Raw genomic sequence first — 26,626 nt, 5'->3', positions numbered from 1 at the left:
AACTAATTCAAAAAGCTATAAATAAAAGATAAAGTTGGAACAACGTTACTATGGTGGGGTGTCTCCCACCAAGCACTTTGGTTTAGAGTCCTAAGTTGGACTTTGCATGGCTTCATTGATCAATTTGAGACCTCTCCAAGGAGGAAATTTTCCAACTCCTTGGCATTCTTGGGTTGAGTGTGCTCCATTGAACTAGACTTCTTGGCAATAGTCTATTCTTCTTGCTCCTTGCTAACCGCAATCACTTGATTTTCAATTATATCGCACCCAAAGATAGAATAGGCTTCGAGAACGGGTTTCTTGGACTCCTCCAAAGTGAATTTTACCACCTTGCCATCAGCCTCAAAAGAATAGATTCCCGAATGTGCATCCAGTTTAAAACAGGATGTCTTAAAAAATGGCCTTCCAAGGAGTATAGATGATGGCTTGTCTGAGTCAATGGGAGGGGTCACCAAGATGTGCAAATCCACCGGGAAAAGTAATCCTTGGATGTCAACTAGGACATTTTCCGCAATCCCCACAACTGATACAATGCTCTTATCCGCCAACATAAATCTGGCGCACCACACACAAATCTGGTGCACCAATTCCCTCTTGGCAGCACCAACGCGCACCACAATCCTCTTCTGGCAGCACCAATTTTTTCTACCCTGCCCTCCGCGAGGGCAGGGCAGCATCCTATGCACCAAGGAAAATTCTGGCGCACCAATTCTTGATTTTGGCGCACCAATTCTCGATCCTGGCAGCACCAAGCACGCACCGTGGCGCACCAACTTTTCCTGCCCTGCCCTTGGCGCGGGCAGGGCAGCGTTTTGCGCACCAAGACTGCACCAAGCCGCACCAAGCCGCACCAAGCAAGCACCAACATGCACCAAATCCTGCCCTGCCCTCCACAAGGGCAGGGCAGCCTCCTGGGAGCTACCATTTCGGGCCGAAAAATTCAATTAAAATTCCAATTAAATTCATTTCTTCACCAAATCAAAAGCCCATCCAAATCCCAAAATCCAAGAATAGAAAGTGTATAAATAGGAGCTAGTTTGATGTAATTAGGACCCTTTAGACTTACCTTTGGCTTTGCTTTTGAATTTTGCACTTTCTTTGAGCTTTGAATTTCTTGTAATTGTTCTTGAGAGACTTGACCGAGAGCTTAGAGGATTAAGGGAGAATTGACTGATCTCCTTCCTCATTCTTACTCGGGCAATTCTACTCTTCTGTTTCTGAGTTTTGGGTGTGTGAAATTGAGGAAATTCTGTCTCAATTCCCATCTAAAATCTCTTTAAACCCTTTTCTGCAGAATTGAATTTGATTTCTGTTCTTCTACTGCTTCTTCTTAAATTTTCTGTCAATTGCTTTGATAACTTGGATCTGGGAAGGAAATTGGGTTTTAGGCTCTGCTACCTAAGCTCTTGAGTCCTGAGATCACAATTTACTTGGGTTCTTCTGTGAACCTTGCTGCATTTTACTTTAAATTTCTGTTTAAGCTTTCATTGCTTCTAATTCAATTCCTGTTCTGTTAATTGTGTCAATTCAATTCTTCTTTGTTTATGTTGTGCAATCCCAGTCCTCAATTCCCTTTTATACTCAAGCCTTTTATCTTTCTTGCCATTTAAGTTACTGCAATTTACATTTCTTGCACTTTAAGTTTCAGTCATTTACTTTCTTGTTCTTTAAGATTCTGCAAATTTACTTTCCTGTTCTTTACTTTACTGCACTTTTCCCTTCCCCCTTTACATTTACTGTCATTTACTTCCTGTTAAACACAAATCACTCAACCAAAACTTGATTCGCTTGACTAAATCAACCACTAAACTAAAATTGCTCAATCCTTCAATCCCTGTGGGATCGACCTCACTCATGTGAGTTATTATTACTTGATGCGACCCGGTACACTTGCCGGTGAGTTTTGTGTTGGATTGTTTTCCACACATCAAGTTTTTGGCGCCGTTGCCGGGGATTGAAATAGATTGACAATGATTAAGTGAAGTGGTGGTCTAGATCAAGCACTTTTCTTTATTTTTAAACTAACACACTAACTGTTCGAGATTTTGCCTCTACTAACTCTAACTGCACTCAGGTTACAAAGTGCTCTATTTTAGTTTCTGGCTCTGTTTGTGTTTCTGCTTTTGTGACAGGAGGAAAGAGCAATGAATCCACACCTTTTGATCCTGAAACACTTTGGAAGTTGAGCAAGAATAAGGAATGTCAAGCTAGTGACATTAAAAGAGCGCTTGTTGGGAGGCAACCCAACCTGATGTAGTTTCTTTTCATAGCTATTTCAATAAAAAGGTTGAATAATTGGTCTGTATTGCAAGGAGCTAAGTTTGGTGTTGCACACCAAAACAATTTAAGGGAGAATGAAGGATTCTAAGTTTGGTGTTCCACCAAAATCTCATTTAAAAGAACATTCTCACTTCCTGCACAATGCTAGCTCCAAGCAATCAGACAAATTATTCAACTATTTAACTGCTTTTTAGCTTTAATTCCATAACCTTTAGCAAGGACACAAGGTTTCACATATGGTTAAAATTGTTGCATAAGAGGCAGTGGCAAACAATTAAGTTTGGTGTCCCTACACCAAAAATCAATCCTGGAACCACACTCAGTTTATGCATACTAACCATATAATTAAGGGGCTTGAGAAGCAAGCAACTTTGAGGATTATGCAGGACATGAGTCAACAATTGAAGACATTATGCATCTTAACTCAAAGAGAACACAACAGAAGGAAAAAATCAAAGGGCTGCAACTTCAAAGGTTGTATCTAAACTTAATCCTTGCTGCTGTGAAATGTTTTGAATCTGGAAACCATTGTATGTCTTGCTAAAGTGTTTATCTAGTTGCAAGTGAAATTGTTTGCTAAAAATGCTAAGTCTGCATAATGCTTGTTATCCATCACTTAGCTTGAAAATTGTTTTGTTTCCCATATGCTTAAATAAAAGAGTTTGGTTTGAATTGAAAAGTGAAATATCCAATGTTGCATAAGTATGAATGGAAGTTGGTGGTGGTATATGTGTTTGATTAAATGCATAACTCATGAAATAATTGTTGCATAATATCATTTTCATTCAAGTGTGAGTTAGCTTGCTGTTGTAAAGACTCTTCTCAATAATGAAAAAGCCCTTGGTAACAAAAACAGAAAGAAAAGGGAAAGAAAAAGCCAAAATGGCAAGAAAAACAAAGAATAAAGGTTGGACACCAATAGCTTGGACCCTAGGACATATGCCTGTGGTGTTCTTGTACTAAGATATGCTTGGATGAGTAAATTCTAAGGGGTATTTTAAAACCCGGCCACTTAGATCAACTGATTTGGGATGGCCAATTGAAAATCCACAATAAAGAGCAACTTAGATACAGAACATTTAGTTATCCAAAGAGATGCTGGGCATCAATGATCCTAGGAAGAATTAGTGAGCCATGTGTCTGTGGTGGAAAGATGTTGAGTAAAAAGAAAAAGAAAATAAAGCCAAAGGCTAATACTGCAACATTTGACACCAAACCTCCAAAAGAATAATAAGCTTGTAAGCATTATAAGCCAAGAAAAGTTAGCAAGGGAGTAATTAAAAAGTGAGTCTTCTAACAGCAAGTTTAGCAAGCCTTTGAGGAAAGATGTATTATGTAGCAGCAACAATAAGTGAGTTGTCATTGTCTGCATAAAGACTCCATAAATCAAGTTCTGCTATATGCCTAATAAGGATATGTGTTCTTTTCTTATTCATGTCATTTACTCTTATTTTTGATGCTTGCTTGGGGACAAGCAAGATTTAAGTTTGGTGTTGTGATGACAAGTCATCATATACCCATTTTTCAAGCTAATTTCACTTGTTTTGTTAGTCTTTATGCACTTTCTTGCTTCTTAAGTAAGTGATTTGGAGTGAAAATGCACAACTTCTTTAAATCAAGCAACCACCATGAAATTAATGTTAATCCATGAGGTTTAAGCTAATTTTAATTGAATTTTAATTGATTTATAAGCCTCTTGAATTTAGTGATACTTTGAGTGGTTGTTTTGGTTTATTGTAGGTGAAGAAAAGAAAAAAAGGAAAAAGCGTAGCCTAAGGAAGTGTGGCCTAAGGAAAAGAAAGTGTGGTCAAAGAGAGAAAAGTGTGCCACATACAATGGGGGAGGCAAGCAATGCCCTCCACAAGGGCAGTATCGGGCCTTCATGGAAGAAAATCAAAGAAAAAAATGTCACCCATGCATGCCACAAGACTCGAACACGGACCAAGGAAGAAGCAAAGAACTAAGGTTGAGTGCCGTGCCAAGAAACCAAGGAAATTAATGGAAGGTGTGTCCCAGCCGTGTTTCGAACACGGGACAGCAAAGTGGCAACACTGCCCTGCCCTCCGCGAGGGCAGGGCAGCATTTGGATTGGTGCACAAATCTGGCGCACCACACACAAATCTGGCGCACCAATTCCCTCCTGGCAGCACCAGCGCGCACGACAATCCTCTTCTGGCAGCACCAATTTTTTCTGCCCTGCCCTCCGCGAGGGCAGGGCAGCATCCTATGCACCAAGGAAAATTCTGGCGCACCAATTCTTGATTCTGGCGCACCAATTCTCGATCCTGACAGCACCAAGCACGCACCGTGGCGCACCAACTTTTCCTGCCCTGCCCTTGGCGCGGGCAGGGCAGCGTTTTGCGCACCAAGACTGCACCAAGCCGCACCAAGCCGCACCAAGCAAGCACCAACATGCACCAAATCCTGCCCTGCCCTCCACAAGGGCAGGGCAGCCTCCTGGGAGCTACCATTTCGGGCCGAAAAATTCAATTAAAATTCCAATTAAATTCATTTCTTCACCAAATCAAAAGCCCATCCAAATCCCAAAATCCAAGAATAGAAAGTGTATAAATAGGAGCTAGTTTGATGTAATTAGGACCCTTTAGACTTACCTTTGGCTTTGCTTTTGAATTTTGCACTTTCTTTGAGCTTTGAATTTCTTGTAATTGTTCTTGAGAGACTTGACCGAGAGCTTAGAGGATTAAGGGAGAATTGACTGATCTCCTTCCTCATTCTTACTCGGGCAATTCTACTCTTCTGTTTCTGAGTTTTGGGTGTGTGAAATTGAGGAAATTCTGTCTCAATTCCCATCTAAAATCTCTTTAAACCCTTTTCTGCAGAATTGAATTTGATTTCTGTTCTTCTACTGCTTCTTCTTAAATTTTCTGTCAATTGCTTTGATAACTTGGATCTGGGAAGGAAATTGGGTTTTAGGCTCTGCTACCTAAGCTCTTGAGTCCTGAGATCACAATTTACTTGGGTTCTTCTGTGAACCTTGCTGCATTTTACTTTAAATTTCTGTTTAAGCTTTCATTGCTTCTAATTCAATTCCTGTTCTGTTAATTGTGTCAATTCAATTCTTCTTTGTTTATGTTGTGCAATCCCAGTCCTCAATTCCCTTTTATATTCAAGCCATTTATCTTTCTTGCCATTTAAGTTACTGCAATTTACATTTCTTGCACTTTAAATTTCAGTCATTTACTTTCTTGTTCTTTAAGATTCTGCAAATTTACTTTCCTGTTCTTTACTTTACTGCACTTTTCCCTTCCCCCTTTACATTTACTGTCATTTACTTCCTGTTAAACACAAATCACTCAACCAAAACTTGATTCGCTTGACTAAATCAACCACTAAACTAAAATTGCTCAATCCTTCAATCCCTGTGGGATCGACCTCACTCATGTGAGTTATTATTACTTGATGCGACCCGGTACACTTGCCGGTGAGTTTTGTGTTGGATCGTTTTCCCCCAAGTCGCACATACAATCCATGAACTTCATTCCACCAATCAAACAAGTAACCAAACACGGACTGGGATCATTGCATTTTTCAAGAATTAGAGAAGAAGTAGAATCATCTACCAGCCTTTTGTTGAGCTTGCCAATCTTGTCCTTATGTGTGCAAACATCTTTGAGGAACTTGGCATATTTGGGCAGTTGTTGAATGGCTTGAAAGAGAGGGACGGTGACTTCAACATTCTTAAAAATTTCCACCATGTTGGGGTCAGGTTCTTCTTGCTTCTTAGCCTTTTTAGCCAAAGTTGGAAATGGAATTGGCATAGGCTCTTCAAGCGGATTCTTTCGTTTTGGCTCCTTGACCTTGAGTGGCTCCTCCTCACCTTGTGCAATATTTTTCTCCTCATCCTTCATCACTTCCACATCATCTCCCATCTCTTCATTGTGGATTTCCTCACTCAAATTTGTAGGCACAATATCAATTTCATCCAACTTGGTGCCACTCCTAAGGGTGATAGCATTGATGCTTCCCTTAGGATTTGGTTGAGGTTGAGAGTGTAGACCGTTAGAAGTTGAGGCTTGTTGGACATTTTGTGTAGTCGGAGGAGAAAGAGTCAAACGGGAGAGAGCTTCGGCAATAGTAGCCATATATGTTTCTTGTTTCTTGTGAAACTCTAGTTGCTCTTGCATAAAGGCTTGAAGTGTGTCATTCATGTAAGGTTGATTGAGAGGAGGGGCTTGATTGCCCTGAGGAGGGTTAGATCTACTATTTGGGTGTTGATACCTCCCTTGAGGTTGAAATTGTGGTAATTATTGGTAGGATTGTTGACAGGTTGTTGCTATTATGGTTGACCTTAAGGAGGTTGATGATAGTAGGCTTGCAAATTTGGGTAGGGTTGAGCTTGAGGGGCTTGGTTCCACCTTTGGTTAGAGTTATCCCTCCATCCTTGGTTTTGATTTCCTTCATGTTGAGGAACTTCTTGATTATAGTTAGACTTTTGGGGGTATGGATTGGCTACCACTAATGTAGTGTCCTCTTGGAGCTGAGGGCACTCATCAGTGTAATGGCCACTACAAGCACAAATACTACATGATCTTGATGGTCCTTCAATCCTTGGAGGTTGAGGTGGAGGAGATAGCAAAGCTCGGAGATTTTGTTCCCTTAGGTGATTTGTCTCAACAAAATTGTCATCTCACCGAGGGTCTTGGTCAAAATGGCATCTCTGGAGGGAGAAACTTCACTTAAAGCTTTTGGTTGTGGATTTCTTGCCCTTGAGTGTTAAGTTGAGTCTGCCAAGTCTGCTATGATTTTCCAAGCTTCCTCGGCGGTCTTATTTTTGGTGAGAAATCCTCCACTAGAGGCATCTAGAAGAAGCTTATCTTGGGGGTTCATCCCTTGACAAAAATAGCTGATAAGCACCAACTTGTCAATACGGTGGTGGGGGCAAGCTTCCAACAACTTCTTGAATCTCTCCCAGTACTCATAAAGAGTTTCCCCATCTCTTTGAATAATGCAAGAGATCTCCTTTCGCAGCTTATCTATTTTCTAAGGTGGATAGAACTTTTCCAAAAATTTCTTACGCAGCAAGTCCCAATCGGAAATCACATCTCCTGGTTGAGTATAAAACCATTCTTTCACTTTTCCCTCCAATGAGAAAGGAAAAGCGAAAACCAAAACTGCTACTTCATCTGCTCCACGTCTTCTCGCAGTGGAGCATGTAACTTGAAAGTCCTTTAGATACTTAAGAGGGTCTTCCCCAGGTAGTCCGTTGTGTTTGGGGAGCAAGTTTATCGTGCCGGTCTTTGGCTCAAAATTTGGATCCAAAGCCGAATACCAGATTTATATCGGTTGCAAGTTAATATCTGGAGCTCCGGGTTCCCTTAAGGTGATTCTACGAGGTGGATCCGCCATGGCGCTGTCACCTAATTCACTCAAAGAGAATTCAGCACTCCCCACAGATGAGTATAAGGTTTCCTTATTAATTGAAGAATGGTGGTCATAGGTTGATGGTGATAGTGAATTGGTGTGCTCTTCAAGCAAGCCCGATTCACTATTCACAAATGCTAGCCTGAGCCGAGCTTACCTAATATGAGTTAAAGTTCTTTCTATTTCCGGATCAAAAGTGGCCAAGATCGGGTCTGGAAGCGATCGTGTCATTCAACTAAGGAAGCAATGAAAGCATGCAATTATGAAAAGCAAAACAAGAATAGGCAAATAAACAAAAACCAACTTAATAATCAATAGCTAGTAAGACTTGCTAGATATAAGTGATATCTATAATTAGTGCCTAGTAGCAAACAAAAATCAAGTATTCACATTATTCACATACTTACAACAACCAAAATTATAGCACTCATTTCACTTAAAGTGACTCCCCGGCAACGACACCAAAAACTTGGTGAGAGTCCAAAGCGGGTTTAGGAATTTTCTTCAGAATAGAATTGGCGTTGAAAGTATAGTCCCAAACCCATAATCAACTATCAATCAAAGTTTGAATTCAAAAGAATGTCACTAGTCAAAACCAATTCAATTCCGGGAGTGGTTAGTTCCCGGGTCATCTCCCAAGGACAGTTGAGATCAATGAGTGTACAATTCCGGTTGTGATGATCAAGGGATTTTCAATGAAGAGATAAACATATAAAGAAATAAAAGAACATTCAAAATTGTAATAAATGAACTAATAAAGGAATTAAAGAACTAACTATATAATATAGACAAGTAAGGTATAAAATTAACAATCCAAGAATTGACACTAAATGTTGGACATTCCAACTCTAGGAACCCAATTGCTCATTTTTCCCAAGCCAAGAGATATAAAATTAGTCTAAAACCATGATTGACATTTTGTCAAACACTTGGTGGGCAAAAGCACTAAACATGTGAAATTTGAGAAAAGGCTTGAAACTAAAAGCAACAAATGATCTCAATCAACAATAATAACTCAAGCAAGCATGTAACAAACATCAATCATTAAATTCATCAACAAGAAATTGAAATTGCAAAAAGTAAACAAAATTGAACTATGACTTGAAATATAAGAAAGAGTATGAACAACGTAGCTATAAAGAGTAGTAATAAAGAGATACTTACAATGGAAACTAGCAAAATCCAAGATCAAAAATGGAAATGGAACTTGAATGTAAAGCCCTAGTATAAGCCCTAATGAAGATAATGAAAAACTTAGAGAAAAACTATACTAAAGCTTCCTACTACTCTTCCTAAGCTACTAGTGCACGAAATTGTGATCTCAATGGCGCCAACAACTTGGTACGCACAATTGTAATATCACTCTTTTTCACAACTTTGCACAACTAACCAGCAAGTGCACTGGGTAGTCTAAGTAATAAACCTTACGTGAGTAAGGGTCGATCCCACGGAGATTGTCGGCTTAAAGCAAGCTATGGTCACCTAGTAAATCTCAGTCAGGTGGATTCAAATGGTTATAGAGTTTTAATAATTAAAAGATAAATAAAACCTAAAATAAAGATAGAGATACTTATGTAAATCATTGGTGGGAATTTCATATAAGTGTATGGAGATGCTTTATCCCTCTTGAATCTCTGCTTTCCTACTGCCTTCATCCAATCCTTCATACTCCTTTCCATGGCAAGCTGTATGTTGGGTGTAACCATTGTCAATGGATACTTTCCGTCCTCTCAGTGAAAATGGTCCTCTATAGTTTCCCGCATGGTTAATCAGCTGTTCGTTCTTGATCGTGTAGGAATAGGATTTACTATCCTTTTGCATCTGTCACCACGCCATACAGTCACGAGTTTGAAGCTCGTCACAGTCATCCCATCCCAGATCCTACTCGGAATACCATAGACAAGGTTTAGACTTTCCGGATCTCAAGAATGCTGCCAATGGATTCTAGCTTATACCACAAAGACTCTGATCTCATAGAATGGAAGGCTCTATTGTCAGGAGAGGCAACCATGTGTCGTGGACTAGGAATCCAAGAGATATACATTCAAGCTTGTCTTCATGTAGAACGGAAGTGGTTGTCAATCACGCGTTCATAAGTGAGAATGGTGATGAGTGTCACATAATCATCACATTCATCATGTTCTTGTGTACAAATGGATATCTTAGAACAAGAATAAGCATGAATTGAATAGAAAAAAGTAGTACTTTGCATTAATACTCGAGGAACGGTAGAGCTCCACACCTTAATCTAGGTGTGTAGAAATTCCACCATTGAAAATACATAAGTGAAAATAAGGTAGGCATGGCCGTGAGGCCAGCCCTCAATGTCTAAGGACTAACAATGATCACAGATGTTCCAAAAGCTCGTCCAAAGATCCTAATACAAAAGTAAAAAGTTCTATTTATACTAAACTAGTTACTAGGGTTACAGAAATGAGTAAATGATGCAGAAATCCACTTTCGGGCCCACTTGGTGTGTGCTTGGGCTGAGCATTGAAGCTTTCACATGTAGAGGTCTTCCTTGGAGTTAAACGCCAGTTTGTAACTTATTTCTAGCGTTTAACTCTACTTTGCAACTTGTTTCTGGCGTTTAACGCCAAAATAGGGCAGAAAGCTGGCGTTAAACGCAATTTTGTGCCCTCTAAACTCGGGCAAAGTATGGACTATTATATATTGCTAGAAAGCCCTAGATGTACACTTTCCAACGCAATTGAGAGCTTGCCATTTGGACTCTTTTAGGTCCAAAAATTCTATTTCGAGTGAAGGGAGGTCAGAATCCAACAGCATCAGCAGTCCTTTGTCAGCCTCTGAATCAGATTTTTGCTCAGGTCCCTCAATTTCAGCCAAAAAGTACCTGAAATCACAGAAAAACACACAAACTCATAGTAAAGTCCAGAAATGTGAATTTTGTTTAAAAACTAATAAAAATATACTAAAAAGTAAGTAAATCATACTAAAAACTATGTAAAAACAATGCCAAAAAGCGTATAAATTATCCGCTCATCAGCTACCCTAATGTTATTCTATAATATCCTCTTCGTTTTTCCTTCAACATGAGCTAAATGGCTTCGGAAATGGGCCTCCAATCCATTAAAATCACGATTCACGTGCAATTTTATTGAAGGCATGTGCGAGCACCTGTGCGTATGCACAGATGTGTACGCACGCATACTCTACCAAAATCTCTACATGTGCGTATGCACCAGTGGATGTGCGCACGCGCACTAGGCGATGCTCAAATGGTCGTGCGATGTGCACAATGTAGCTCACGCACACGCGTCGCTCTGCTTTGATGCTTGTGCATACGTACGCAGGTTTGTGCGTACGCACACATCGCTGTGCTCTTCTCTTTAGATTCTTCATGCTTCCTCTTCTTTGCATGCTCTTCTTCCATTCTCTCTAAGCCATTCCTACCTTATACATCTGAAATCACTCACAAACAACATCAAGGCATCAAATGGAAGGCAAATGGAATAGAATTGATCAAATTAGGCACAAAAGAGCATGTTTTCATAATCAAGCACAAATTAGGAGGAAAGTTTAAAAGTATGCAAATTAAGAGAATAAGTGCAAGTTTATATGATGAAATCCATTCAATTTCAACCAAAAATCATCATCAAATATGGATTCATCAGCAAGCCCAATTAATGCACAATCAAACAAAAAACACATATGCATATAATGTATGCCTACCCTATAGCTGATGAGCCTCGTCTGTTGGTTATATAGCCAACCCAACATGTCCGGTAGCTAACCCGGATATTGTCCTCATGAAATCTGGTGAGCAGTACAGTACCTCGATCCTCACCTGGTGAGCGGTAAACCACCTCGATGCCTACCATCTGCGGGCGGTAAACCATCTCGATCTCCACAGACGTTTTCAATTGAAAAACAACACACACATAAGCAGTAAATAACCACGATCCCCATAAAACAATTTCATATATATCAAATTCGGTGGGCGATTATTAACCACAATCCCCACCATCTGCGGGCGGTACACTACCATGATCCCTATAGACATTTCAAATTCCAAATGCTTTCTATTTATCAAACATGTTTCACCTATCTTCAACCATCATAATCAAGTTACTCATCATTATTTTTCATTATTATCATCGCATTCAATTTCTCATTTCCAAATTCATTCAAAAATCATACTTTAAAATCAATCCTCATAATCCTTCACTCAAATTCAATCATCATCACACCTCTCATTCCATACATCAATAATTCACACTCAAAATATAATTCTCTTATCAAAGAAATCAAACTCGGAACATAAACCTTTCCTTGATAAATCAAATTCAAAATAGTATAATTATTTTCTTAACTAAATAAAACTTAAAACATAATACTTTTCTTAATGAATTGAAACTCCAACATAAAACTTTTCTTAATAAATCAAGTTCCAAAACATAATGCATTTCTTTTCTTTCTAAATCGAAGTCAAATAATATAATTCTTTCATCCATACTTGTCTAAATATTACTTCAAACCAAATCTCCAATTTTTATAAAAAATTTGGCAGCGTCTCCTTTAAAATTCGAACTTAACCACCCTTCTCGGGTCCTAATGTCACGGCCCAAAATGAGCCATAACCAGTGCTTAGGAAAATAATCCCCTAGCAAGTCTAACAAACTCAAATATAAGTTGAATAAGAAAATTACAAAAATTTTACAAGTTCTAAAATAAATAGTTATACATATTTAACAAAAATTAAAATAATTGAGAATGGTTAGATCCTGCCTGTGACATATGGAGCATATACATCTAGAAATTCAAAAAATAGATACTCATTGCAGATCGTGATTCTTGATTAGAAAATCTCACATAGTCAAGCATTTGTTCCTGAAAAATATTTTTAGAAAAAGGGATGAGTTTTGCAACTCAGTGACTAGATAATACATCTATAATCCACATGAGACCATATAAACATTATTATCAATAGTAGTTGATAATAATAATAATAATAATAATAATAATAATAATAATAATAATAATAATAATAATAATAATAATAATAATAATAATAATAATAATAATAAGTGAATCCACAAGGGATACAGAAATCAAATCAAAAGTCCACACTTGGGCGGCTCCACCGTTAGGGGTAGCCATTTCCTCTCGTGTGTCCTAACAGAATAACAGATCTAACGTGTGTCCTACAAGTTAGGCTAACAACACCCCTGCTAGTTAGGGTCTGAGTTAGATGCATCTAAGTTAACATCATAACCGCCGTTAAGTATCGTTTTCTAATACGAGCCTCCCAAACCAATTCAAAACATATAATTTCAAATACAATAAATCCTTGATCTTTCAAATATATAAGATATCGAATCAAATCAAATCATATTATACTTTCTCATCAGAAATCTTTCCAATCATACTTTTTCAATCATAAGAAATTTCAAACATATTTCCCAATCTTTAAAGTGAGTACTAACAAATACTTCAATGCTTCAAAAATAAATTTTCAAGTAAAATCAAACATTTTAGAATAATACAAAATTTCATAAAAAATATATATAGTTTCAAAAAATAGATATTCAAGTAAAATCAAACATTTTAGAATAATGCAAAATTTCCACAAAAAATATATAGTCTCATGTATAGTTCCAAAAGTATAAACTTCATAAAAATGAATTATTTAAATAAATCAATTATACTAATGAATTAAAAACCATTCAAGGCAAATATAGTGAGTATAATTCAAAGATCATACTAGTTATAGGTCAAAACAATTATAGATGCACAATCAAACAATTATAAATGTAAAGTCTACTCACAACTTGGTCCTAAAGGACCGAAGAGACCAAACCCGGAGTGCCAAATTAAAATGTGAGAAATGTTAGAATAGAGTGGAACAAAAGGACACAGATTTTGGACCGAGCCAGTGGCAGAACTTCAATTCAAACTGTAGCATCGCTACCACTTCTAGCCCGTAACGAACAATAGAAAAAGCAAATTAAACAAGAAAAAGGGCACGAAAAGGGAGTGAAATAGTAAAGTAGATAAAGTAGAATAGGAATAGAAAGAGATGTCAAGTACAAGAGGAATGGGGTTTGTTTTACCAATGTAAAGGTATAGCAGTGGTGGCTCTTAGCGGCAACAATTTCGATGACTCCAGTGGCAATATTCATGGCCTTACAGACTCTGATAACCAATGGAAGACTAAAAGCAGAAACAGAGCAGGACAATCCCTTCTCTGGTGACCTATTCCACCTACAACGGAGGCAACCGCAATGAAAGTGGAATAAGAAAATGTAAATTGTGAGAAAAGTAAACTAAAAACTAAGAAAGCTCCTATCAAGGATTGAGGATTAGAAGTCATATCCTCATTATCATCGTCAATTATGATGGTAAATGTGAATTGCCTTCACTTAGTTAACCTCTAATCAATGGAGGAAGGTCAAGTGCACACAATCAACTTGAGTTCACAAGTCCTAGTCAACTCAAAAAAAGCCAATAGCCCTTAAAACCAAAAGGCAAGGGTAAAAAGGATCCAAGGCTTTGAGCATCAATGGATAGGAGGGCCCAAGAAAATAAAATCCATGCCTAAGCGGCTAAATCAAGCTGTCCCTAACCATGTGCTTGTGGCATGCAGGTCCAAGTGAAAAGCTTGAGACTGAGTGGTTAAAGTCGTGATCCAAAGCAAAAAGAGTGTGCTTAAGAGCTCTGGACACCTCTAACTAGGGACTTTAGCAAAGCTGAGTCACAATCTGAAAAGGTTCACCCAGTCATATGTCTGTGACATTTATATATCCGGTGGTAATACTAGAAAACAAAGTGCTTAGGGCCACGACCAAGACTCATAAAAGTATCTATGTTCAAGAATCAACATACTTAACTAGGAGAATCAATAACACTATCTGAAATTCTAAGTTCCTAGAGATGCCAATCATTCTAAACATCAAAGGAAAAAGTGATATGCAAAAACTGTTCAGAAGCAAAAAGCTACAAGTCCCGCTCATCTAATTAGAATTAATATTCATTGATATTTTGGGATTTATAGTATATTCTCTTCTTTTTATCCTAATTGATTTTCAGTTGCTTGGGGACAAGCAACAATTTAAGTTTGGTGTTGTGATGAGCGGATAATTTATACGCTTTTTGGCATTGTTTTTAGGTAGTTTTTAATAGGATCTAGCTACTTTTAGGGATGTTTTCATTAGTTTTTATGCTAAATTCACATTTCTGGACTTTACTATGAGTTTGTGTGTTTTTCTATGATTTCAGGTAATTTCTGGCTGAAATTGAGGGACCTAAGCAAAACTCTGATAAAAGGCTGACAAAGGACTGCTGATGCTGTTGGAATCTGATCTCCCTGCACTCGAAATGAATTTTCTAGAGCTACAGAACTCCAAATGGCGCACTCACAATGGCGTTGAAAAGTAGACATCTAGAGCTTTTTAGCAATATATAATAGTCTATACTTTCTTCGAGATTTGATGACGTAAACTGGTGCTCAACGCCAGCTCTATGCTGCATTCTAGAGTCAAACGCCAGAAATACGTCACGAACCAGAGTTGAACGCCAAAAACACGTTACAACTTGGCGTTCAACTCCAAGATAAGCCTCAGCTCGTGTAAAGATCAAGCTCAGCCCAAACATACACCAAGTGGGCCCCAGAAGTGGATTTCTGCATCAATCACTTACTTCTGTAAACCCTAGTAGCTAGTCTAGTATAGATAGGACTTTTTACTATTGTATTCGGTGTCTTTTGACCACGTTACATCTTTGATTATATTTTTTTATCTTTTGATCACGTTTGAGAGCGCTACCAAGTTTTTGGCGCCATTGTTGATGATCACAATTTCGTGCACCAATATACAAACGCTTATATTCTGGTGGCAGTAGACTATGTATCTAAATGGGTAGAGGCAATTGCAGCACCCATCAATAATACTAAGACAGTGATGAAATTTCTCCAGAAGCATATCTTCAGCAGGTTCGTTGTCCCTAGGATACTGATCCGTGATGGATGCACTCATTTCTGCAATAAACAGCTTGACTCTGTTCTGGTCCGATATGGAATTAACCACAAAGAGGCAACTCCATATCATCCACAAACGAATGGGCAGGCTGAAGTCTCAAATAGAGAACTAAAACGAATCCTGGAACGGACTGTAAGTACCCGTAGAAAGGATTGGGCAAAAAGTTTGGATGATGCTCTGTGGGCAAACAGAATTGCATTCAAGACTCTTATAGGGACCTCTCCATACCAGCTGATGTATGGAAAAGCATGTCATCTGCAAGTGGAACTGGAACACAAGGCCTACTAGGAAACCAGATTCCTAAACCTTGATGCTAAGGTGGCTGGAGAGAAGAGATTACTCCAGTTGAATGAGCTAGAGGAGTTCAGAGTCGATGCTTTCAAAAATGCTAAAATTTACATGGACAAAGCAAAAAGGTGGCATGACAGAAAGCTGTCATCTAGAGTCTTTGAGCCAGGACAGAAGGTTCTGCTGTTTAACTTTAGGCTCAGATTGTTCCCTGGGAAATTAAAATCAAGGTGGAAGGGTCCATATGTGATTACAAGTGGGTCACCATATGGATATGTAGAGCTACAGGATATTGACTTTGATAAAAAGTTCATTGTTAATGGACAGAGAGTCAACCATTATCTTGAAGGCAATGTTGAGCAAGAGTGCTCAAAACTGAGACTAAATTAAAAGCTCAGTAAAAGTCCAGCTAAAGACAGTAAAGAATCGCTTATTGGGAGGCAACCCAATCTTATTTATCTATGTTTTCTTTAGGTTGATGATCATGTGGAGTCACAAAAATAGCTGTAGAATTAAAGCGGAATCAAAAATAGCATCAAAAATAGCACACCCTGGAGGACAGGCTTATTGGCGTTTAAACGCCAGTAAGGATAGCAGAATGGGCATTTAACGCCCATGCAGGCAGCATTATAGGCGTTAAACGCCAGACTGGGCAGCATTCTGGGCGTTTAACGCCAGAAATGGCAGCATTCTGGGCATTCAGAAAAACGCCCAGTAAAGAAGGATTCTTGGGCGTTAAACGCCAGCCAGGGTATCTGGCTGGGCGTTAAACGCCCAAAGAGGTAGTCAAGTGGGCGTTAAACGCCAGAATGGATAGCATTCTGGGCGTTTAACGCCAGGATAACACAAGGGAGGAAGAGGAGCAACAAAGGCAAGGAAGAGACATAGAGGAGCTCAAGAACACCATTGGTTCTTAAGAGGAAGAAGAAGCCACCATCACTAAGATGGACCCGTTCTTTAATCTCCTTGTTTACTTTCTTTTCTGTTTTTGGTTTTTATGCTTTATGTTTTGACTATGTTTGTGTCTCTATTACATGATCACTAGTGTTTAGAGTCTATGTCTTAAAGTTATGAATGATTCCATGAATCTCCAACATTTCTTAAATGAAAAATGTTTTTATTTTGAAAAGAACAAGAAGTGCATAATTTCGAAATTTATCTTGAAATTAGTTTAATCATTTTGATGTGGTGGCAATACTTTTTGTTTTCTAAATGAATGCTTGAATAGTGCATATTTTTGATAGTGAAGTTTATGAATGTTAAAAATGTTGGCTCTTGAAAGAATAATGAAAAAGAGAAATGTTATTGATAATCTGAAAAATCATAAAATTGATTCTTGAAGCAAGAAAAAGCAGTGAAAAATACAAGCTTGCGAAAAAAATTGCGAAAAATAAAGAAAAAGAAAGAAAAAGAAAAAGCAAGCAGAAAAAGCCAATAACCATTCAAACTAAAAGGCAAGGGTAAAAAGGATCCAAGGCTTTAAGCATTAATGGATAGGAGGGCCCAAAGGAATAAAATACTGGCCTAAGCGGCTAAATCAAGCTGTCCCTAACCATGTGCTTGTATCATGAAGGTCCAAGTGAAAAGCTTGAGACTGAGTGGTTAAATTCGTGATCCAAAGCAAATAGAGTGTGCTTAAGAACTCTGGGCACCTCTAACTGGGGACTCTAGCAAAGCTGAGTCACAATCTGAAAAGGTTCACCCAGTTATGTGTCTGTGGCATTTATGTATCCGGTGGTAATACTAGAAAACAAGATGCTTAGAGTCACGGCCAAGACTCATAAAGTATCTGTGTTCAAGAATCAACATACTAAACTAGGAGAATCAATAACACTATTTGAATTCTGAGTTTCTTTCGATGCCAATCATTCTGAACTTCAAAGGATAAAGTGAGATGGCAAAACTGTTCAGAAGCAAAAAGCTACTAGTCCCGCTCATCTAATTGGAACTAAGCTTCATTGATATTTTGAAATTTATTGTATATTCTCTTCTTTTTATCCTATTTTGTTTTTGGTTGTTTGGGGACAAGCAACAATTTAAGTTTGGTGTTGTGATGAGCGGATAATTTATACGCTTTTTGGCATTGTTTTTAGATAGTTTTTAGTATATTTTAGTCACTTTTTATTATATTTTCCTTAGTTTTTATGCAAAAATAACATGTCTGGACTTTACTATGAGTTTGTGTGTTTTTCTATAATTTTAGATATTTTCTGGCTAAAATTGAGAGACTTGAGCAAAAATCTGATTCAGAGGCTGAGAAAGGACTGCAGATGCTGTTGGATTCTGACCCTCCTGCACTCAAAGTGTGTTTTCTGGAGCTACAGAAGTCCAATTGGCGCACTCTCAATTGCGTTTGAAAGTAGACATCTTGGGCTTTCCAGCAATATTTAATAGTCCCTGCTTTGGTCGATATTTGATGACCCAAACTGGCGTTAAACACCAGCCAGAAACCCTTTTCTTGCGTAAAACACCAAAACTTGCACACTTCTTGGCGTTAAATGCCCATTTTGGCACCTAGGGTGGCGTTTAACTTCAATTTGAGGCATATACACGTGAAAGCTTGAAAGCTCAGCCCAAACACTCACCAAGTGGGCCCCGAAAATGGATTTCTGCACTATGTGCACTTAGTTACTCATTTTCTGTAAACCTAGGTTACTAGTTTAGTATAAAAACTAATTTTAGAGATTCATTTTGTAACTCATGACATTTTACATTTCATATTGTATCTTCTACTGCATGAGTCTCTAAACCCCATAGGTGGGGTGAGGAGCTCTGCTGTGTCTCAATGAATTAATGCAATTACTATTGTTTTCTATCCAATCACGCTTGATTCTGTTCTAAGATACTCACTCGTACTTCAATATAGAGGATATGATGATCCATAACACTCATCATCATTCTCAAATTTATGAACGTGTGCTTGACAACCACTCCCGTTCTACCTGAGCTCAACGTAGTCATTGGGCGACAGCTTAAGTGCGTATCTCTTGGTTCTCTAATCCGCGGACTGAGTTCGTAAGGTTAGAACCTTCGTGGTAGAGGCTAGAACCAATTGGCAGCATTCCTGAGATCCAAAAAGTCTAAACCTTGTCTGTGGTATTCCGAGTAGGATCTGGAACGGGATAACTGTGACGAACTTCAAACTCACGAATGTTGGGTGCAGTGACAGTGTGCAAAAGGATAGAGAGATCCTATTCTGACACAAGTGAGAACCGACAGATGATTAGCCGTGCAGTAGCTATACCTGGTATTTTTCATCCTAGATGAGAGATCCGACCGTTGATTAGCCGTACAGAAATCGTACCTTGTATTTTTCATCCGAGAGGACGGATGGTAGCCATTGACAACGATGATCCACTAACATACAGCTTGCCATGGAAGGAGGTCATGCGTGTTTGGAGAAGAAGACAGTAGGAAAGCAGAAATTCAGACGACAGAGCATCTCCGGAACCTCAACCTGTTCCTCATTACTGAATCACAAGTACCATTCATCTTATGTTATTTACTTTTCATAAACAAAATTATTTTTATCATTAATCTCCTGACTAAGATTTACAAGATAACCATAGCTTGCTTTAAGCCGGCAATCTCCGTGGGATCGACCCTTACTCACGTAAGGTATTACTTGGACGGCCCAGTGCACTTGCTGGTTAGTTGTGCGGAGTTGTGAAAAGTGTGATCATAATTCCGTGCACCATCATTCCTGTCTTATGTGCAAACGTTCACATTCCCTCAAGGAAAACCAATGTTAAATACGAAGAGTTATAACATAATAACACCAATAAATAGGGGCTATAGCAAGAAGATAAATTGAAAAAACAAAACACAGCAACAACTACAAGACAACATTACCAACTTAACATCAAGAAAGTACTCAGAAAATAACACAACAACAACCTATGTGTTTCTGAATCAAAATTAAAGTTACTTTTATTCCAATTGCTTTTTGCATTCCAATTAATTCGGTTTAAAATGATAAAACAAAAACTAATTTCAGAAGTAGAGGTTACAGAGAGAGCCACGATAAAAACAACAACTACTACGACGATACTTCAGTGAGTCGTTAAGGGATGATCGACAGAAGAAAGAGGGACAAAGTGAGAGGGCAGGAGATAGCGATGGCGTCAGCGCTGCTTGTCAACACGGCGGCGACAATACTTGGAAGGACAGTGAAAGCTACGGGCAACGAAAATTTAACGACTTTAAGGGATAATGATGATACACAGAAGAAATAGAGACCGCATGAGAGGATAATAGATGGCGACGATGCCAGTGAATCTTACGACAGCGACGGCGAAATTTAGAAAGAACGAAGCGAAGTGATGAAGAAACAATGAAGAGATAGAAATGTGCTTCAATAAATAGGGAAGGTGTTCTTCTTGGTAATAGTGATTTGGTAAAAATAAATAAATTTAGTTTTTAATATTTAAAAAAATTATACAATTACTCATTTTAAAAAATAATTTAACAACAAAATAATCATATTTTAATTAAGATGTTAACTCTCATCAAATTAAAGTAATTCATATTAAAAATAAATATTCAATTAAAATGTAATACATCAAAAAAATAATTATATGTTACTTTAAAAAAAATTGAATAGAATTCACCTAATAATAACAATAATAATAATAATAATATGCTTGTATCTTACTAGATTCTAAACCGTCCTTTTTTGTTAAATTATTGTTTCTCTTCAAGTTAATAAATATGATCAAATTCTTTCACAGGCAAAATTGAATTCAATTGAATCTCTGTCTACTTAAATTTCTCCCAAATTCCAACTCGGATATTTGAAGTTGAATTCTTCTTCACCTTGCAATTAATATTATCTAGATGAGGAGAAAAATAGAACAAGTTATATTGTATTATTATATATTGGGATTGTCACGGGTGTCAATTGAGGCTTTTCTTTTTAGCATAAGAAAGGATAATGCAACAAAATGTCAAATATCCGTAGGTGGAGGATTTAGAAATTTGTTAAATGTTCTGCTGTGCAGTACACATTAATTTTAATGGACAACATTAAAATAAACTTTAAAAAGAATATTGATAAAATAACACGCCCGGTGGGACTCGAACCCACAGTCGCCTGATTAGAAGTCAGGCGCCTTATCCATTAGGCCACGAGCGCTTTCTACTAATTTCCTACAAATACAATGATTAAATTCCAAAATGCCGTTGGAGATGAATAGCAAACTCAAACCGAATAGATTTGATATCATATTTGGCATAAAAGGTTTTGGTTACACCAAAATATCCAATTGACCAATTTCTTGCTTTAATCTCTCTAATTTTTTTCATTTTTGATCTAGTAAAGTTTAAAGAAATTTAATTATCTTCCTTATAATTAATTTGTTCTATTAAAGTATTAGGGTAATTCTAGTATTGTATCCTTTAATGGAGAGTGAATATTGCTTATTTTTTTAAATAGAAAAAGTTCATCCAAAAACGAGTATTTTACACAAATAAAAAATTTATATAAAAAATTTGAATTTTTTTTTTGAACAAAACCAAGAGAAAAAACAAAAAAGCAAAAAAGAAAAAGAAAAGAAATCAGGTTCTTAACAGCAAAAGAGGACAAATCACCTCTGGCGGTTGGTGCCAAAGGTGAACCTCATCAGCTCCGCTACCTCCAGATCCTATCTTTGCCAACCGATCTGTCACGACATTAGCTTCTCTCGGGCTCAAAACGAATATCCCAATCCCTTCTTAACTTCAACTCAAAGACCAGTTGTATCACTTCATTTTCAAGATGCCAGAGTGGAACTTGCCAACTAGTCACTAGCTCAAAAGCTGCTATGCAATCTGTCTCACAGAACAACAAGCTTAAGACCCGCCTCCCAAGTCCAAGCCAAACCTTTCCATATACTCCACAACTCCATCTTGATGACACTAGATCCAAAGGAATTTTCTGAGCATCCCATTACCCATTGACTGGAGCTATTGCGAATTATCCACCCAAAACCAGCACAATCATCCTCCAAGTTCACACTCCCATCACAATTTAACTTCTAAGCACCAGGTTCTGGCGGAGACCAAGACAGAGGTTTTAATCCCTGGACGCAACACACTCGATTCTGAGTTGTATATTCAAAATCCACCATCCACCTGCAAGCCTTGTATGCAATTGACCCAGGAGATCTAAAAACTCCCTGAAAATTACCAATATTTCTGTCTTGCCAAATTGACCATATTATAGCTACAAATTTGGAACAACCTTCATTGAGGAGGCCAAGCTTGAACCAATCATGCACTTTGTGAGAGCCAAAGAAACACACATCAGAAAAACCTAGAGAAACCCAAACTTATTGCACCACTTCACAATCCCGAAAACAATGAAGAATTGTCTCCGGAAGTTGATTGCAAGGTGTATATAAGGATGAGGAGGAGAGATGTCGTCGAAAACATAGATATTGAGTTGGTACAGCATCATGAAGGCAAAGCCACACTAGGAGCCTCAACTTTTCAGGGACACGTGCCTTCCAAAGCCAAAGCCAATTGATATTCCTATCCCAATTCAACTTATTCTGAATTAACCATAAATATCCTTGTTTAGCAGAGTAACGAGTGTGCTCCCAACTCCAACCCAAATCACGACCAGAAGCCGAAATATGTACTAAACTAAGTGATGCCAGGGCATCTTGGCCAGTTTCACTGACCTTTCTTTACTATTTTTAGGGTAGTTTCATGCATTTTCTTAAGAAATAAGATAGTTTTGGGTGGATATTCACTTACATCTTGATTCAAGCATACATTGTGCATTTTACATGATTTCATGAGAATTTTGCATGAATTATATGACAAATTGGATGATGCATGACTCATGACTTGTACTAGAACTTTGATGCACTTTGTTGCTTGATTTCAGGACAAAAGAAGCAAAGAAGAACCACGTTAGCAGCCACGTTAGTTTAGCTAACGTGACCTCTAACGTGGAATGGGAGCTAGCTTGCAAAGTTAGTGAGAAAGGTAATCGCCAATAACGCCCTAGAAGCCATCATAGCCCACGTTAAGAGTCACGTTAACTAAGTTAACGTGAACTCTAACGTGGAAGAAGACAACAAGGCCAACGTTAGTGACACTCTCCTTTGTCACTAACGTTGGACCAAGCTCATAATTGGCCACGTTAGTTGCCACGTTAACTTAGTTAACGTGGACTCTAACGTTAAGAAGCAAAAGAGAAGCCAACGTTAGTGACATTCACCTTTGTCACTAACATTGGCCAAGCCTCCATAAACCACGTTAACTCCCACGTTAACTTAGTTAACGTGGAAGCTAACGTGGAGAGAGCAATTGATCGACAACGTTAGTGACACTTACCTTTGTCACTAACGTTGGGATGAACACCTAAGAGCCACCATGAGCAACGTTAACTCCCACGTTAACTTTGTTAATGTGGAAGCTAACGTGGATAAAGAGATGATGAGCCAACGTTAGTGACACTCACCTTTGTCACTAACATTAGAGATGGCTAGCAGTACTATGTTAGAAGCCACGTTAACCTAGTTAACGTGCACTCTAACGTGGGAAGTAGGGGCACATTGGAACGTTAGTGACAAAGGTAAGTGTCACTAACGTTCTCGAAGGATTGGCATCACTACGTTAGAAGCCACGTTAACTGATGAGCGGATAATTTGTACGCTTTTTGGCATTGTTTTTAGTATGTTTTTAGTATGATCTAGTTAGTTTTTAGTATATTTTTATTAGTTTTTAGTTAAAATTCACTTTTCTGGACTTTACTATGAGTTTGTGTGTTTTTCTATGATTTCAGGTATTTTCTGGCTGAAATTGAGGGACCTGAGCAAAAATCTGATTCAGAGACTGAAAAGGACTGCAGATGCTGTTGGATTCTGACCTCCCTGCACTCGAAGTAGATTTTCTGGAGCTACAGAAGCCCAATTGGCGCGCTCTCAACGGCGTTGGAAAGTAGACATCCTGGGCTTTCCAGCAATATATGATAGTCCATACTTTGCCCAAGATTTGATGGCCCAAACCGGCGTTCAAAGTCACCCTCAGAAATCCCAGCGTTAAACGCCGGAACTGGCACCAAAATGGGAGTTAAACGCCCAAACTGGCATAAAAGCTGGCGTTTAACTCCAGGAAGAGTCTCTACACGAAAATGCTTCATTGCTCAGCCCAAGCACACACCAAGTGCGCCCGGAAGTGGATTTTTATGTCTTCTACTCATCTCTGTACACCCTAGGCTACTAGTTTTCTATAAGTAGGACCTTTTACTATTGTATTGAGATATCTGGGTAGCTATCTTCATTTTTATGCTATCTTAGATCATTGGGAGGCTGGCCATTCGGCCATGCCTAGACCCTGTACTTATGTATTTTCAACGGTGGAGTTTCTACACACCATAGATTAAGGTGTGGAGCTCTGCTGTACCTCGAGTACTAATGCAATTACTATTGTTCTTCTATTCAATTCTGCTTGTTCTTGTTCTAAGATATCACTTGTTCTTCAACTTGATGAATGTGATGATCCGTGACACTCATCATCATTCTCACCTATGAACGTGTGACTGACAACCACCTCCGTTCTACCTTCGATTGGGTGAATATCTCTTGGATTCTTTAACCGGAATCTTCGTGGTATAGGCTAGAACTGATGGCGGCATTCAAGAGAATCCGGAAGGTCTAACCTTGTCTGTGATATTCTGAGTAGGATTCAATGATTGAATGACTGTGACGTGCTTCAAACTCCTGAGGGTGGGGCGTTAGTGACAGACGCAAAAGAATCACTGGATTCTATTCCGGCCTGATCGAGAACCGACAGATGGATAGCCGTGCCGTGACAGGGTGCGTTGAACATTTCCACTGAGAGGATGGGAGGTAGCCACTGACAACGGTGAAACCCTTGCTTAAGCTTGCCATGGAAAGGAGGAAGAAGGATTGGATGAAGATAGTAGGAAAGCAGAGAGACGGAAGGGAAGGCATCTTCATACGCTTATCTGAAGTTCCTACCAATGAATTACATAAGTATCTCTATCTTTACCTTTATGTTTTATGCGTTTATCACCATACCCATTTGAGTTTGCCTGACTGAGATTTACAAGGTGACCATAGCTTGCTTCATACCAACAATCTCTGTGGGATCGACCCTTACTCGCGTAAGGTTTATTACTTGGACGACCCAGTACACTTGCTGGTTAGTTGTGCGAAGTTGTGTTTATGCCATGGTATTGAACACCAAGTTTTTGGATTCATTACCGGGGATTATTTGATTTGTGAAAAGTATTGATCACAATTTCGTGCACCAAGTTTTTGGCGCCGTTGCCGGGGATTGTTGAGTTTGGACAACTGACGGTTCATCTTGTTGCTTAGATTAGGTATTTTTTTTTTCGGAATTCTTGAAGATGAATTCTAGAGTTTCATGATGAATTGTTGAAGTCTGGCTGGCTGAGAGGCCATGTCTAATTTCATTGGACCGAGGTTTCAACTTATCATCACAAGAGCTTGTTGATTTCTATCAATCTTGCTTTTGGAGCAGTGATCTGCTAAGGCTTGGCTGGCCATTGGCCATGTCTAGTGTTTTGGACAGAAGCTTTCTTTGAAAGCTTGGCTGGCTGTGAAGCCATGTCTAATTCCTGGACCGGAGTCTTAGACTAAACATTGCATGATTCCTGGGATTCTCATTAAGAATTTTGATACCTTTTTCCACTCTATTTTCGGAAAAAAAAATTTACAAAATCATAAAATCCAAAAATATTCCTAGTTTGAGTCTAGAGTATCATTGTAAGTTTGGTGTCAATTGCATGCATTCAATCATGTGTCTTAAGGATCTTCAAATAATTCTTGATGATTTCTTACTCTGATCTTTGAATTCTCTTGACTTGGGTGTTCATGTGTCTCATATGCATTCTCATTTTGTTAGTGTCAGTAGTATACAAACTGCTAAGTTTGGTGTCTTGCATGCATTGTTATTTGATTTTAGTTGCATTTTGATTATTAAAAATCCAAAAATATTTTTTTGTTTGTGTCTTCTCAAGTCAATAATACAGAGAATTGAAGATTCAGAACATACAGCAGAGGAATTGCACAGAAAAAGCTGGGCGTTCAAAATGCCCAGTGAAGAAGGACAGACTGGCGTTTAAACGCCAGCCAGGGTACCTGGTTGGGCGTTTAACGCCCAAAAGGGTATAGTTTTGGGCGTTAAACGCCAGAATGTGCACCATTCTGGGCGTTTAACGCCAGGATGGCACAAGAGGGAAGATTTTGTTTTTAATGCAGATTTTTTTTAGTTTTCAAAGTTTTTCAAAATCAAATCTTTTTCAAATCATATCTTTTCAATCATATGTTTTCAAAATTGATTTCTTTCTATTTTCAAAGTACTTGCTATCAATTAATGATTTGACTCAACATTTCAAGTATGTTGCCTTTTCTGTTGAGAGAGGTTTAATGTCTGAATCATATCTTTTCTTGATAGCCAAGTCTTTAATTTTTAAAATCAAATCTTTTTAAAATGTTTTTCAAATCATATCTTCTCAATCACATCTTTTTAAAACTAATCATATCTTCTTAACCACATCTTTTTCAAAATAGTTTTCAATAAAATCTTTTTTATTTCTAATTTCAAAATCTTTTTCAAAAATCACTTGATTTCTTTTCCACTTTCATTTTCGAAAATCAATTAGTGTTTTTCAAAAATGTTTTCAAACTCTTTTACTTAAT

General features: G+C 38.2%; 1 protein-coding gene and 2 non-coding genes across 3 annotated transcripts; 1 reads left to right on the top strand and 2 right to left on the bottom strand.

Moving 5' to 3' along the window:
• Positions 1 to 212: 212 nt before the first annotated feature.
• On the bottom strand, positions 213 to 6,383 carry LOC140173667 (uncharacterized). Its single transcript, XM_072198175.1, has 2 exons — positions 5,765 to 6,383; positions 213 to 496 (listed from the first exon to the last, which is right to left on the bottom strand). The coding sequence occupies exons 1-2, from the start codon at positions 6,381 to 6,383 to the stop codon at positions 213 to 215; spliced, it is 903 nt and encodes a 300-aa protein (XP_072054276.1).
• A 782-nt stretch (positions 6,384 to 7,165) lies between these two features.
• Positions 7,166 to 7,272, top strand: LOC112699578 (small nucleolar RNA R71). Its single transcript, XR_003152524.1, has one exon. It is a non-coding gene; the product is annotated as a small nucleolar RNA R71 (small nucleolar RNA).
• Positions 7,273 to 21,008: 13,736 nt separating this feature from the next.
• On the bottom strand, positions 21,009 to 21,081 carry TRNAR-UCU (transfer RNA arginine (anticodon UCU)). The gene has a single exon. It is a non-coding gene; the product is annotated as a tRNA-Arg (tRNA).
• Positions 21,082 to 26,626: the final 5,545 nt, after the last annotated feature.

This window comes from Arachis hypogaea, chromosome 6 (assembly GCF_003086295.3).
Source record: "Arachis hypogaea cultivar Tifrunner chromosome 6, arahy.Tifrunner.gnm2.J5K5, whole genome shotgun sequence".
In the NCBI taxonomy this organism is placed as follows: domain Eukaryota; kingdom Viridiplantae; phylum Streptophyta; class Magnoliopsida; order Fabales; family Fabaceae; genus Arachis; species Arachis hypogaea.
The sequence above is the reverse complement of the archived record's forward strand: the minus strand, read 5'-3'. Positions and strand labels throughout refer to the sequence as shown.